At 40.2% G+C, this 15,351-nt stretch overlaps 1 protein-coding gene across 1 annotated transcript in view; it reads left to right on the top strand.

Annotated features, from left to right (window-relative positions):
* Positions 1–14,092, top strand: part of KCMF1 (potassium channel modulatory factor 1) — a 56,573-nt gene extending 42,481 nt beyond the window's left edge. The window contains exons 4-7 of the mRNA XM_021380946.1: positions 4,194–4,295; positions 6,240–6,414; positions 11,186–11,468; positions 12,703–14,092. Of these exons, the coding sequence (XP_021236621.1) occupies positions 4,194–4,295; positions 6,240–6,414; positions 11,186–11,468; positions 12,703–12,964 (822 nt within the window). The 3' untranslated portion in view covers positions 12,965–14,092. The remainder of the gene's footprint in view (positions 1–4,193; positions 4,296–6,239; positions 6,415–11,185; positions 11,469–12,702) is intronic.

Below are 15,351 nucleotides of genomic sequence, written 5' to 3'. Positions count from 1 at the left end.
TGTTAGTAGTTCTGACAAATTGAATTTTTTCCATTTTCGTATTTGGACTATTGCAAATAAGAGGGTGATTTTTCTGAAGTATTTGGCTGTGGTAAATATAGTGATATATTAGGTACTTGTGAACAGAATGAGTTTGGCAGTGTTATCTTGAAGGGTAGCTTAATGGTGGGTACTTGAATCAAAAAATTATACTGGTGTCTCTGGGAGAGGTCCAAGTCGAAAGGTTCAGATTGTCTAAGGTTGCATGCTTTAAAAAAAAAAAAAAAAAAAGAATTAGTGATATTGGTGAAAAGTAGAATCTCAGTAGTTACCAGCATTTCTTCACCTGTCCAAGGGTAAGGGTGAGTTTCATAGGGCAAGTGCCAAAGAATATGGATATCAGAGTAATGGTACTGTTGGTGCTGGGTTTCAGTTCAGTCTAATGTACTGAATATGATGCAGCATTCAGCTAGAAGTCTGCTAGTGTTGTAAACAAACTCAAGATTTTGGAAACTGCATTGAATGTCATGTTTGAATCTCATTTCAGAATAAAGACAGATTTTCTACTTTATGTCACTCTTCATCAGATTTGTCACATTTAGCAAGGCAGTAACTGAGCGCAGACCATGAGCTTTGGGGCTGCAAGGTCCAAGTTATAAATATATTGCTGATAAAGCTGACTGGAGCTTTTATTGCAGTAGTGAAATCTTTCAGATTGTTTTATCCTTATTCTTGAAGATTCCAGTGTCTTCCATTGAGTGACAGGATTTCTGTATGATCAGTGTAGTTTTATGCCTTCCATGTAAATAAGGAGATAGTGATAGTAATAGTAGAATAACATTTCTGGAAGCTAGCAGGTATTAGGATTAAATCCTAATTGTTATAGGACTTTAGTCATCTTTTGGACATCATTCAGTGCAACATCGTGACTTTATTTTTTCTAAAAATCATAAAAAACAGATGGCCTGATATATTAAGAATGCAATTTTAAACCCATTATCCTAAATTGTTTTTTTCTGCTATGAAAGCAGGTTCTATTAGCAAGAATTTTCAGCTGTGCCCCACTTAATCAATGATGCTTCAGTCTTTATAGTAATACACAGGTGTTTTGCCAAAGCTAATGCTTAACTAAATTTTTATTTGTGTATAACAATGCTTTCATGTATTTTCATAGTGAGAGAGTTCTTGAAATTTTGTACATGTTTGGAATTAGGGTTTGGATACTAAGTTCCTGTGAGAACATTTCATTGTTCTCCAGAACTTTCTGTTATCTGGTGTTTTTCTGAGAAGTCTCTGTTTTCAGGGAAATATGTGTTGGTCATGAAGACTTTATCCTGTTACACATGAAGAACTTTGTGTTGCTTTTTTAAATTCTATTTTAATGATTATGTTGGTCTTTCCATGTTGGGGTTCCATTTAAACTTAACTTGAAAAAAAAAGCTGAATACATTGAAGATGATGTTCATTTGATTTGAACTATGTTCTTACTTGAAGATTAAGCGGCTTATTTGTAACTTTACAAGTGTATAAGTTACGGTTAATTTGTTCTGAAATTGTATATTTATGGTGGGTAAAAGTTCTGTGGCTGGAAGAAATTCAATCTGTAAAAGCAAAATTGTTAGCCTTAGTACTGCTAAAAGCCCTCACAAAGGGTTTTTAGAAGTTAAAATTGAGTGGAGACATCGAACACCTTTTTTTTTGCATCTTGAAATTGTAGTCTGGCTTAAACACTTCATTCTGCTTCTGTTTCGCTGTTTTCTGACACCTGAAATGGGTAACTCTTAAGCAGACCCGCTGCAGTACTGGTAGTTTTGTCCTCCCTCATATTCTGTAGTAATGTCATTGCCCTGCAGTATGTCTGCTTGTATTGCATCTCTAATGCTGGAGAACCTGGGAAATGGTTCTGTGAAGGAAAAATACATAAGGTGGAAAATAAGGGGGGAAAGACATTGTAGCAAGAACCTTTTAAAAAAAACCTAGGTTTCAGCTTGGTACTGCTTAATTAAAATGTCACTGAAGATGTAAGCTACTGTCAAAAGCAGCTGAGAATTTACAGTGAACATATTTAATACATCATCCTCACCTCCATACAAGTAAGTCAGATGTGTGTAATATTACACGAGGGCTGCTCCAAAAGTAATGCCTCCTATTTTATTATGCTGACCCACAATGTCAGACGGCAGATGGTGGTGGTATGGCAGCAGAGATTGAACCTATTACCAACGGTACTCCATTACATGTTGCTGCCGTGTGACAGATGGCAGCGGAGGGGCAGTCTGACAGAATGGTGTCTGACGTGGAAGTGCAGATGAAGCAAAAGGTGTGTCACTGAATTCCTCCATGCAGAAACAATGGCATCCACTGACATAAACAGACACTTGGTGAACATCTATGGAGAGCAAACAGTGGATGTGAGCACAGCAAGGCGGTGGGTGGTGCATTTCAGCACTGGTGAAAGCAACATGAAAGACAAGACACATTCAGGACGGCCATACACAGCTGTTGCACTACCAACTGAAGAGCATGTCAACCAGCTCATCTGCGTGAATCAGCAAGCAAACTGGGTACAGAGCTGAATATCAGTTTCATTGCATTGGAAACAATGGTGGCACCTTGGAATATCACAGAGTTTGTGACAGGTGCACCCTGTGTATGCTCATACAGGAACAGAAAGAACAAGTCTGTCAGGACCTACTGAACCAATACGAGGCTGATGGTGACCGTTTCCTGGATCGCATCGTTACTGGTGATGAGACGCGGTGTCACCACTACAGGCCTGAGCCAAAATGGGAGCCCATGGAGTGGTGGTGCGAGTTCCCCATCAAAGAAGAAGTTCAAGGCACAGCCCTCAGTGGGTAAAGTGATGCTCGCTGGTATTTGGGATAAGAAAGGAATGATTCTTCTGGATTTCCCGGAACTCGGATAAATCATCAGCTCCCACCACTAAATCGTGACACTGACTAAGCTGAAGGCTGGAACGTCAGAGTCAGACCAGACAAGACAACAGCCTCTCTCTTCAACACGGTAACACCAGGCCCTACTGCACTTTGAAGACCACAGAGCACAGTGCCAATCCTGGCTGGACTGTCCTACCACACCCACAGTGTAGTCCAAATTTGGCCCTTTCTGACTTCCGCATGTTAAGGCTAATGACTGTAGAGGCAACATCTTCCTAGCAACACCACCGTGATAGCAGCTGTGAAACACTGGATCGTATCTGCTGGTGTAGATTTTCAGTGAGCACAGCATGCAGGCTCTCGCTCACTGCTGGCAAAAATGCCCAGCTAACAGCGGTGACTGTGTTGAAAAATAGTGTTTTGTAGCTGAGATTTGCTCTATTAAATAGTGTTATTATGCATTACTTTTTGGAGCAACCTATACGTTAGTATCCATAATTTGCACAGTCTTTTGAGATCAGCAGTCAGTAACTTGAGTGTAAGCATGAGGCCCACCAGAAACCTGGGCTTTATTGCAGCCAGAGGGTTTCTGTAAATGCAAGATGGCTATTGGAAATAGGAGGAGGATTAGAAAGAAATTCATGGATAGTAGCTACGTTTAACCATCAAAGTGCTGTTAATATAAGCATTTAATGCTTGGGGGAAGGTTTTCTGGACTAGAGATATTTTTGATCTGAAATCTGTAAAACTTCAGGATCAGTCTTCAAAACTACTGGAACTAAAAATAGAAGGTGCATTTCAAGGTGTTTGAGGAGTCATTCACAAGTCACTGTTGTGAGAAGTTTGATGTTACTGCTCATCTGTTTCTGTGTTCTTAAGCTGAAACACACATTAACTAATAAAGGAAACTGGTATCTTCTCCTGAAATCCTTTTGCATAGAGTTATGGTTATCAGTCTTTCTTTTCCAAACGTTGTAGTTATGTGCTGCCTGGATGGGTAATCTCTGCTTGATACTTGAGCAAATGCTCACGTGGTTTCATTCTGCTTCCTGCAGTTCCTCTGCTGGGATGAATGACAAGCAGGCATATAGTAGACCTTTGTAATCACTCTATTGTCTGAGACAGTACTAGCATACAAAAGCTAATTTATAAAACACTGCTAATTAGATTTGAAAATTCTAGATCCAGCTTCTATAGTATTATGAAAATCATAGAAGAAATGGAAATTAATATCTTCTCTTGAAAATTCTTTTTAATAGTGACATGAGTTCTGCTTTGTATAAAATCCGTATTTCTTTTTCCTCTTTGTCGTTTCAGATTTGTCCAATATGTGCAGCGTTACCTGGAGGGGATCCTAATCATGTCACAGATGACTTTGCAGCTCATCTTACACTGGAACACAGAGCTCCTAGAGATTTAATATCCTTTCCTGAGATGATGCAGAGTCTAGACTTCTTCATCAAGTAGTCATGACTGCTTGTTTTGATTTTTGTATTCAAAGGGCTATACCTCTCATTTTCCTGCAACTTGAGTTGCTGGAAAACTGTATGCCAAACTTAAAGGTTATTCTTCTAGTTGTAAAAACAGTATTCAAATTATGAATGAACTGTATGTGTGTTTGACAGTGCTTTTTTAGCCTAGCAGCAGAAACATTTAAGGAACTTCTACACCAAAGTGTTTTCTACTGACACTGTGGTTTATCTTGCCATATCATTAGTTTTGAGGACTTTTTTCATGTATCCAGTGGGTAGTAACAATTTGTGACACACAGACAGTGATCTGAGGATGATTCGAGCTTAGCTGTTTTTTGACAAACGATTATAAACTCGTGTACTTGCTTCAGTCACTATAGTTTAATAAGATACTTCCATAGTATTAACTACTGACATTTCTGTAATGGCCAGGAAAACTTCCAGGTAATGTGGGAAATGAAGGGCAGACTTTCAGTTATCTTAGCAGCAGATTATGCAGGTTAATTACATTTGGTGGCAGATTTTTGTCTGTGTTAAAGGGATAATTTTCTACGGTTAATTGATTAATTTTTTTTAATTAAATGACCTACAGGTTATGTAGCGTATCTACAAGTAAGTGTACTCTCTGAACTTTTTCTCTGTGCCATCTCATTAAACAAATAGATCAAGACTATGTCATTTACTACTCTGGTGACATCTCTTTTGTTCAAAATATTTTAAAGGGGAGAAAAAAATTAAAAAAAAATGGAATGCTGACAGAAGGATTTTTATGGAGATGGCTGCATTTCATTTATGATTGTGTTTGATTACATTTCAGCTTGTTAGTATTTATCATGGTTTAGAGTTGGGACCGACTAGATGTGTATGTTGAGTACTGCACATTAGTTGGATCAGTGTAAAGGAGTTAGACTGTTTATTGCTTCCGTAAAGGAGTAATGAATAATGCAAAGAACACTGCAAAGCTGCAGAAGTGCAGCCGTCCCTAGCTTTGCGGATACAAGCAGGACTGTTAGCTGTCAGGAGGAGCCAGTGCTGAGTGTGGTAGCTCTAGCCAAGCAAGAGGATCTCAGCTAAAATCTTAGTGACAGTAAAATTCAAAGTACATTATTTCGTTTTCAACTAGTGAATTGTAATAGTGATTTTCAAAATGAAAGGAAGTCTTAACTGGACTGTTTTGGAAGAATGTGTATTAACTTTCTGACAAAAATAATCTTTAAATAATTTGTTGTCAGAGTTTGAGAGCCTATAAAAATATGACTTGAAACTTAAGCATGAGATGGCAAAGGAGGAGAAATGAGAAATGACAGGAGTCATTTGTAGAATTTGTGGCATTTATTTGGCCAAAAAAGGAAAGGTAAAGTGAAGGGGTGTGACAGTAGTGCTGAATATTCCAGAAACATGCAAAATTTTAAGGTCTGAAGTGTTGAAAGTTTCTTGCATAAAGTATAGAAATTGAAAGGAATGCAGTAATTGCCATCTACTTCCGGTAGGAATGGCAACAAGATCTTTATTTCTAGTATTTAATGTAAGAATGAGGAAGGGGGAGTAAGACCCATGTCTAATAAGTTTGGCAAATGATGTGATAAGTTTTTAGATTACTTGGTAGAAAACTTCGATTTAAAAAAATACAAAACAAGAAATCAATCTTGATGTTTCTCAGACATAGTAAAAAGCTGAAGAATGTGAGGAGTTTACTGTACACAGCCCTGATTGTCTTGAGTGCACATCTTTATGTCCAGCTTGCACCATGGCTACAGTGCATCTCAGCTGTGCTCTAGAAGTTGAAGCTTTCATTTAAGAACAGTGTACACCAGAGTGTTTTACACAGCAAATATTCTAGTCATTTAATAATCAATACCAAGTAGTTCTGTTTCCTTAGCTTGTTTATTATGATGAATCCAGTGGTGTTCGGCACGTACGTCGAATGTTTCACCCAGGTCGGGGTTTGGGGGGCCCTCGTGCACGTAGATCAAACATGCACTTTACTAGCAGTTCCCCTGGTGGGCTTTCATCTTCTCAGAGTTCATATTCTCCAAGCAATAGAGAAGCCATGGATCCTATAGCTGGTAAGAGCTGTACTTGTGGATTTTACCCTCCTTACACAAAGGGAGCAAAATCCAGTGTGATAATGGTTGCTTTGCTTTTTGTTGTTCTGAAACTGCACTCATGAGACGTGCAGGTGTGACTGATGGCTGTGGGTTGATGAACAGTTTTCTGACCTGTGATCTTCTGAGCTGAAATCACTGCCCTGGTGGCCAGTGCTTTTAATTCTAGAGAGTGCAAGCTGTATTCCCAAAGCTTTTTATTCGCAGGTGCTGTTTATTTTTTAACAGTGGTCATGTCCAGCTTCTGTTGACTACTTTAGTACATATCATTCTAATTTGTTGTGAGTATGAAGGTGTTCATGGACAAGATCTTGTATCTCAGTTTGTTTTAGTACAAGCTGTATAGTGAAGGTGAAATTACATGAATATTATTAACAGACATGGAAAATGCATTCAAATTGCATTCAAGCTTTGTGAATGGCAGACTTGCTAATATCATAGCGATTCTTTCAGATGCATTTATAAATTCGTACATAAACATACTGTTACAAGTATTTGTAGCATGTTCTGGTCAAGTTTAGAAATTCTCTAAAGGGAGGAAGAGGGTCTTGTTTTTAAAGCCAGAAAATCAAGATGTCTAGGATTTGTGGAATAACTTGTTCACTGTATGTTTAACTTCAATTTGGAAATGAAGCATTTTTTACAGAAAAGAAAAAATAGATTAAAAAAGACAATTTAAAATAACAACAAATATAGTTTTTTCCTTATTGTAAATCTAAGCATTTTTATACTGTGATCTTTTGACCATGCTTGTGTCAAGAAAACATCAGAACTGCCATAATCTACCTTCAGATGCTAAGTAGGCATAAATGTGTAAATTGGAACTTCCTACTTCAAGATTATGACATTTTCAGAGGTAGCCATCCAGCTTAATTAACCGTTATCCCTGAAAGGGCAGCTGTGACTCTCAGATGTAATCCCCTAGCCTTCTTTCTGTTGGCTCTGGTATTCTGTTGCCTCTCTGTGACCTGAAAGAACATCTTTGTAAAAGAGGGAAAGTTGAATGAGGTCGTGTTCAGAGAGTGGTGATCAATGTCTTTTACTCAGGCTACATCCTGTCACATGTGAGATCACCCAGGGATCAATACTGAACCTGATGCTCTTCAACTTTCATAAATTATCTTCATGATGGAATAGAAAGCACTCTCAGCAAGTCTGCTGACCCACCAGAGTGGGTGTTGAGGTGGACAGTGTCCTGCATCTAGGATGACATGGCCATGACCAAAGAAGCCAGTACTGTCTCACATCTGCGTGGCTGGGAGCAGCCTTCTTGAAGGAGACCTGGAGTCCTGGTGAGCACAGGGCTGAATGAGTCAGCATGGGCACCACTGCAGCAAGAAAAGCAAACTGAATCCTGAGCTGCATCTGCCAGGGCATTGGTAGCAGAGATGGAGGTGCGATCATCTCACTAAGGACTTCTCAGGCCTCGCCTGGAATACTCTTGTGCACTTCTGGTCTCCACATTATTAAAAAAAAAAAAAAAGACACGGACAGATGAGAGGGGATCCAAAGGAGGGCCATGAAGATAATCAGAGTTCTGGATATATTGTTGTATGAGGAAAGACGGAAGAAGCTAGGTCTTTGCTCCCCAGAGAAGGGAGGGCTCAGGGCACATGTCATCACGGTATTCCAGTACTTGAAGGGCAGCTTCAAAGAAGACAGACGCTATCTTCTAAAGGAGCCATGTGAGAGAACAAGGGACAGCAGGAATAAGATGCACCAGGAGAGATTTCATCTCCATTTAAGAAAAAATAAATTTTTGCAGGAGGAGCCATCAGTCGCTGGAACAGACTCCCAGGGATGTGGCTGAATCCCTCTTAATTTGAGGTTTTCAAGATGTGAGTGGGTAGCATGCTACGTAATCTCATCTAGCCTCCCTTTTCCCATGAAAAGTAGGACCTTATGATCTGAGGTCCCTTTCATCCTCAGTTGTTGTATGATTCTGTGAGGTTCCTGAAGGAGTTGAGAAAATCTAGAGTTCATCCAAGAAGGGAGGATTTTTGTGTATCATGATTCTGTGATTTTGGAGTGTGAGACCTCTTGGCAGTCTGTATTGCTCCAAAAGCAATGCTGCCCATTTATTCAGTGAAAATACTACAGATAAAGAGCACAGTAACACTATTTAATAGAGCAAATCTCAGCTACAAAACACTATTTTTCAACACAGTCACCGCTGTTAGCTGGGCATTTTTGCCAGCAGTGAGCGAGAGCCTGCATGCTGTGCTCACTGAAAATCTACACCAGCAGATACGATCCAGTGTTTCACAGCTGCTATCACGGTGGTGTTGCTAGGAAGATGTTGCCTCTACAGTCATTAGCCTTAACATGCGGAAGTCAGAAAGGGCCAAATTTGGACTACACTGTGGGTGTGGTAGGACAGTCCAGCCAGGATTGGCACTGTGCTCTGTGGTCTTCAAAGTGCAGTAGGGCCTGGTGTTACCGTGTTGAAGAGAGAGGCTGTTGTCTTGTCTGGTCTGACTCTGACGTTCCAGCCTTCAGCTTAGTCAGTGTCACGATTTAGTGGTGGGAGCTGATGATTTATCCGAGTTCCGGGAAATCCAGAAGAATCATTCCTTTCTTATCCCAAATACCAGCGAGCATCACTTTACCCACTGAGGGCTGTGCCTTGAACTTCTTCTTTGATGGGGAACTCGCACCACCACTCCATGGGCTCCCATTTTGGCTCAGGCCTGTAGTGGTGACACCGCGTCTCATCACCAGTAACGATGCGATCCAGGAAACGGTCACCATCAGCCTCGTATTGGTTCAGTAGGTCCTGACAGACTTGTTCTTTCTGTTCCTGTATGAGCATACACAGGGTGCACCTGTCACAAACTCTGTGATATTCCAAGGTGCCACCATTGTTTCCAATGCAATGAAACTGATATTCAGCTCTGTACCCAGTTTGCTTGCTGATTCACGCAGATGAGCTGGTTGACATGCTCTTCAGTTGGTAGTGCAACAGCTGTGTATGGCCGTCCTGAATGTGTCTTGTCTTTCATGTTGCTTTCACCAGTGCTGAAATGCACCACCCACCGCCTTGCTGTGCTCACATCCACTGTTTGCTCTCCATAGATGTTCACCAAGTGTCTGTTTATGTCAGTGGATGCCATTGTTTCTGCATGGAGGAATTCAGTGACACACCTTTTGCTTCATCTGCACTTCCACGTCAGACACCATTCTGTCAGACTGCCCCTCCGCTGCCATCTGTCACACGGCAGCAACATGTAATGGAGTACCGTTGGTAATAGGTTCAATCTCTGCTGCCATACCACCACCATCTGCCGTCTGACATTGTGGGTCAGCATAATAAAATAGGAGGCATTACTTTTGGAGCTGCCCTTGTAGTTCAGTCCCGATAAATGTGAAATGTCTCATGTTTGTTAGTGACCTCACCAGGCATTCCTTGTGGAGTGCCACATACACGGGGAAGTTAAATATTGGATGAAGTGGTGTTCCTCTAAACTTCTTTTTTGATCCACACTGTGTTTTTGCTTTCAGTGTTCAGCCGTTGTCTGCCGGGGTTGTCTTCTCTTACCGAGCCTTTATCTCAAGCTCTCATCTGCTTCCAAGTACTGCTAGCTGTTTTTTAAACGTCAACTTACACTTAATTTAAAGTGAGAATAAGTGGATCTGTTTCTTGTCTGATAGTTTGTCTTCTCTTTCAGTGGAATGATGAACTGAGAAGATGACTAGAAGTTTTCTGTTTTGTAATAATGAAACTTAGAGCATCTAGTACACTTTCACATTTTTTTCTCCTTGTGACACTGTCTAGTGATTAAAATTGAATTGAAGACTTGGAATTAATAGTGCTGGTTTGAAACAAAAACAAAAAGCAAAACTTGGCCATCCTGAGTTTCTGACATAGAAAACAACTGCATTTTTCTGTATTCCTCCAGTGAAAGACTTATTTTAAAGCATTGTTTTTTACTAGTGCAATGGAAAGAAAACTATTACAGGTTGTACAAAACCAGTGATAACCCTGTAGCATGGAGGAGAAGGCAATATTGCCCCCTGTGTCCTCTGCCCTTGCATTAGTTACTGCAAAGAAGCACCTAAGAGATTCTGCAGTGATGCCCTGAGCAGTAGTTTACTGCTGGTTTTAATTTCAAAGAGCACTTTGCAGATATTTGCTGTAAACATCCCACCACTGAAGGGAAGACTTATGGTTGTACTCCTTAATTGCTAGGCCTTCCCTACACTTTGGGCAGAAGTAGACAGTGGCTTTGTGAAGCAGTTCTTGAACAAGTTTTCTTAACAAAATAATTTTTATTAAATATTAGAAGTGATGGCATGGTATTTATTTTACAGAGCATTCCTTCCCTCCGGGATGTTAGGATGATAAAACCTATGTTTTGGGGAAGAAAACATTTTTTTTCTTCTGTTGAGAAGAAAAAATTGCTAACAAAAGCCAAAATGAAGTATTTTCCTAGTCAGTTGCTGTGTTTTGACTTGAAGTTTCAGAGAATTGCTGCAGAAGATACCATTTGCCAGGCATTCTCTGTAGACTGACTCTCCTGTTACGTTAAGTCCTAATCTTCCTTACGCTTTGAAGCATTCAAGACTTGGACTTCTTTGAAGAGTTTCATGAGCTTTCTAACATTATTTGTACTTTGTGTTTCCATTGATTGAAAAAAATGAATTGATGCCCTGGAATTCAGGGTGTATTCTTTCTGTTGTGTAATAGTCACTTAAGATGTCTCATCACAGAAACTTTTCTCTTCTCTGGCAGAGCTTTTATCTCAGTTATCAGGCGTGAGGCGTTCTGCAGGAGGACAGATCAATTCCTCTAGCCCTTCTGCTTCTCAGTTACAGCAGCTGCAGATGCAACTGCAGTTGGAACGACAACATGCGCAAGCAGCGAGACAACAACTGGAGACTGCACGCAATGCAACTAGGCGCACCAACACGATCAATGTCAACACCACTATTACACAATCTGCAACAACAACCAACACATCTAACACGGAAAACAGTCAGCAGACTATCCAGAATTCCCAGTTTCTTCTTACAAGGTAAATTGTTCTGTGTTTTTACTTCAGTATGTATCTCTTACCAGTTCACTTTTTCTTGGTCCTGCTAGAGACAGAGTATAATGAAACTTACATCTTTGCAGTTAGGCACATGTGGAGTCTTAAAATACGATCAAATGTATCCTTGAATAAACATGCTAAGTACTCGTAATGAACAAATGGGTTGATGAGAGAAGTCAGCAGTGGTCAAAATGTGTAATACATAAGTTGAAGCCTAAAAGGAGACTGTTTCACACTTTGAATTAATGTGCCACCCTTGAAAGAAAGAAATTCTGTCTAATGAATATCTTCATACTCTGTCAAATATACTTAAAGGTATGGTAGACTGACATGGTAGTATGTGTGGAAGACTATAACAAAAGAGCATTAAATCTCACCTCTCTTTGTCTACTGTAACTGTAAGAAATGTGCTTGGGGGTTTTCCATTTGTTTTTATATGCAATTGGGTGTTCATATTTAAAGTTATAAAATGTTCGTCAGAACTTGCTTAATCCACATTTCTAGTAGTAATTTAATATCCAAGAGTAGCAGTTCATAGGTGACCTGAAGGGAATTACTCTGCTTTTGGAATGCCAACTCTGGGAGCTGGCTGCAGAAATGTCCTTTGGTGCTCTAAAGTTTGCAGAAAGGAGAGACAACCTCACAGCTGCATTGTCTATTTTTTTTCTGCTCCTAGGAATGTATTTAAGGGGTGAATGGTTTAAATGGTTAGATGGATTTCTGCAAGCCTTAAAAAGGAGTTTCAGCTGCATAAGCTACTCAAGGCAGGCGACTTCTGCCAGATCACTCATCAGATTTCTTAACGTACTCTGCCTTGTTTGAGCTGTGAACATTGTTTTGCGTGGTAGGAATCCATAGGTAGTACACACAGAGTGATGTACTTTGTGGCATATGTAAACCTGGAAGGTGACCTGGCACCTAACAAGTATTTAGGAAATTCCATCAACCCTCCCCAGAAGACTCCTCTAAGTGGCAGGGAACCTTGCGTATAGTTTTGTATTTCCCTTTGTCTTTAGGCTTCATTTCGGTGAAGGCTGTTGTAGTGACGGGGCAGGGGGTTGTTAGCCAGAGGTCTGCAGGGCTGTGCCTGTGGAAGGGCCAGCGGCGGTGTCCTGAGGGATAGGTCTCTGAGTGCCTTCCAGCACATGTCAGAAGAGCCATCAGAGAAGTGGGCTTTCACCGACTGCCTGTCTCCTCTTTTCCTGCTGCCGTACAGGTTGAATGATCCGAAGATGTCGGAAGCAGAGCGTCAGTCAATGGAGAGCGAACGGGCAGACCGCAGCCTGTTTGTTCAAGAGCTTCTACTGTCCACTTTGATGCAGGAAGAAAGCTCCTCCTCAGATGAGGATGAGAGGGGGGAAATTGCCGATTTTGGTGCTATGGGCTGTGTAGATATTATGCCTCTAGATGTTGCTTTAGAAAACCTAAATTTAAAAGAGAGTAATAAAGGAAACGAGCCTCCTCCACCTCCTCTTTGATGACATCCCACTCTGCAGACAATGTCCTCTGTGCTGTATTTGCCAATGAGTTGGACAACAACTATCTTGGGTTTGTTTTGGTGATTGTAATTTCAGGTCTGTCACTCTTGTTACGTTGTGTACATTAAAAAGAAAGAGAGAAAAGATATATATGATAATCATTTCCACTTAACTAATTTTTACTTCTAGCAGGTAAATGTAGGTGGCAGTGCAGAGCAGAAGGCTCTGTGTCCTGTACCTTGACATGCAAAAGGCTCTCCTAATACTCCACATTCAAACTGAAGAGGAAAAAAATGAAAAATCTCTAATGAAGCTGCTGTGTGTATTTATGAATATTAATGAATAAAAAATGCTTGGATGGTTTACCTTAACTACTGCATGACGTTTTTTGCAGCGTGCATGAGTTTTAGTGACCTTGTCATTTAAAAATTTAAATACAAGGAAGTAAAACTATAAAACCCAAAGCTTTCCCGTTATTCAGAGGTTACCTAACAAAAAGGTTAGTGCGGTTTGTAGCCACAAAGTAGCTTTTGAATAATATGTGACAGAATGACATCTTACGTGCTGTTCCTGCACAGGATGGAAACTGCAGTGGGTTATATTGTCGTGACCAGGGTGTGGCATTTTGCTGTATGTGATCGCTGTGTTGCCCTGTTGGTCATCGCGGCCGTGTGGAGTTGAAGTTCATTTTATGCATCTGTAGGAGACACAACAATAAGGCCACTGCTGGAAGCTACTGCAAAGGGCTTTTGTGTGCCCTGAAATCAAATGATGTTCACTTTTGTTTAAAGTTTGTTTTTTGTGGTTGTTATTTTTTTTTATTGTTAAACATGTTTTATTCAGGTGTAGATGATTCATATATTCACTGTGTTTTAAAAAAAAAAAAAGTTAACCTGGATCATGTTGTCTTAGTTTAAAAAGCCTTTCACAGCCTCGATCATATTTTGAGTTATTTATGTATTTGCTTCATAGTTTGCAGAGACCTGTTAGTATCAGGAGAGCTTGAGGATTTGGATCCCCAGATTGTCCGTATATTGCAAACAAATTATTAATGCTAACTTTAGCACCTTCTATTTATTGTTTCTTTTGGTTACTTTTGCTGGTGTAAAAAAAAAAAAAAAAAAAAAAGTTATAAAAGCCTTTTAGTGGAATTGTGCCACCTATATGCCTATACTGCTAGCCTTCCTGGTTTAAACAAAAATTGCAGTGTTCTGTGCATCCATGTCCATAATAGCCCCAAGACAAGGACAGAAAGACTGTGTTTGGTTTTGGCTTTCTTTCCTGTTTCGTTTTGTTTTGTTTTTTCTCTAAGTGTAAAGTTAGATTATAAAAACAAAAGTGCACACAGCTTCAGATATTGAAAAAAAAAAAAAAAAAATCCCCGAAAAAACCCTAGGCTTATCTCATAATGGTGTCTTTCCAGCCTTCCTCACCTCCCCCCTCTCTTTCTCTGTCCGCCCATCTCTGCAGCACTGCTAGCATTAGAGTAAACTTACAGACGTGAACACCAGGTGGTGTTCTCAGCAGAACTGTGATGTGTACGATAATCCAAAATAACCGCAGCAAAAGAAGCAACCCTGTAGACTGACTTTAAGTTCATCTTTTTTTTTTTTTTAAATCCTCTAATCCTGATTGTTTCCCCCTAGAGCAGTACTAGCTTTGTTTTCTTTTAGTCTCTGCAACAGAAAATGTTTCAAGGGAAACTTTACCTAAGGCCTCTGGTTATTGCTAAAGTTACCCCAACTAGGGATTTTTTTTTTTTAATTGATTGTTGAGGATTTTCAAAAGATTTTCAAGCTGTAGTCTTTTCAACCACATCTTCTGCACATTACAGTAAGACACACGGTTCAATAAAGCATTTTCAAGACTGTTGTTCGGTTGATTTTCTTTGTTGTTGATGGTATCATACAGACAGTTTTGCTCCAGGATTTTCTGTAGCGGTCCTTAATTGTGGCTGTGTACAAAGTCGGTTCATGTAGAGGTGCTGGGCAGTTTATGTGCATGCGGTTAGCAACTTGCTCACTGTGGCAGAGGAAGAGGGCTGCAATCCCAGCTTCCCCACAGGTAGGTGGATCCAACCTTGAATAAGAAAAAGAAGTGTAAAGCAGGCTCTCCTCAGCGTGAGTCCTGACTGCATCTGTGTGGCTGCTCTCTCTCTTGACATTGGCATGATTTCCAGGCTCCGCTTAGGGGATGTAAACCAATACTGTCTATGTTCAGAAGCAGAGTGTATGGTGACTTGCAGTTAAACATACGCTTAGGTATTGCCCCTAACCAGTGGGTTAAAAGAAGCAGTCAGGCACCCCTGCCATCTCAGGCCAGGGACCGTTCCTGGAGTTAAGTGGAGCCTCTGTGTGCGTTCATCCATCACTATCATTCATAAACTC

Source organism: Numida meleagris, chromosome Z, assembly GCF_002078875.1.
Source record: "Numida meleagris isolate 19003 breed g44 Domestic line chromosome Z, NumMel1.0, whole genome shotgun sequence".
NCBI classification, from domain to species: Eukaryota; Metazoa; Chordata; class Aves; order Galliformes; family Numididae; genus Numida; species Numida meleagris.
The sequence above is the reverse complement of the archived record's forward strand: the minus strand, read 5'-3'. Positions and strand labels throughout refer to the sequence as shown.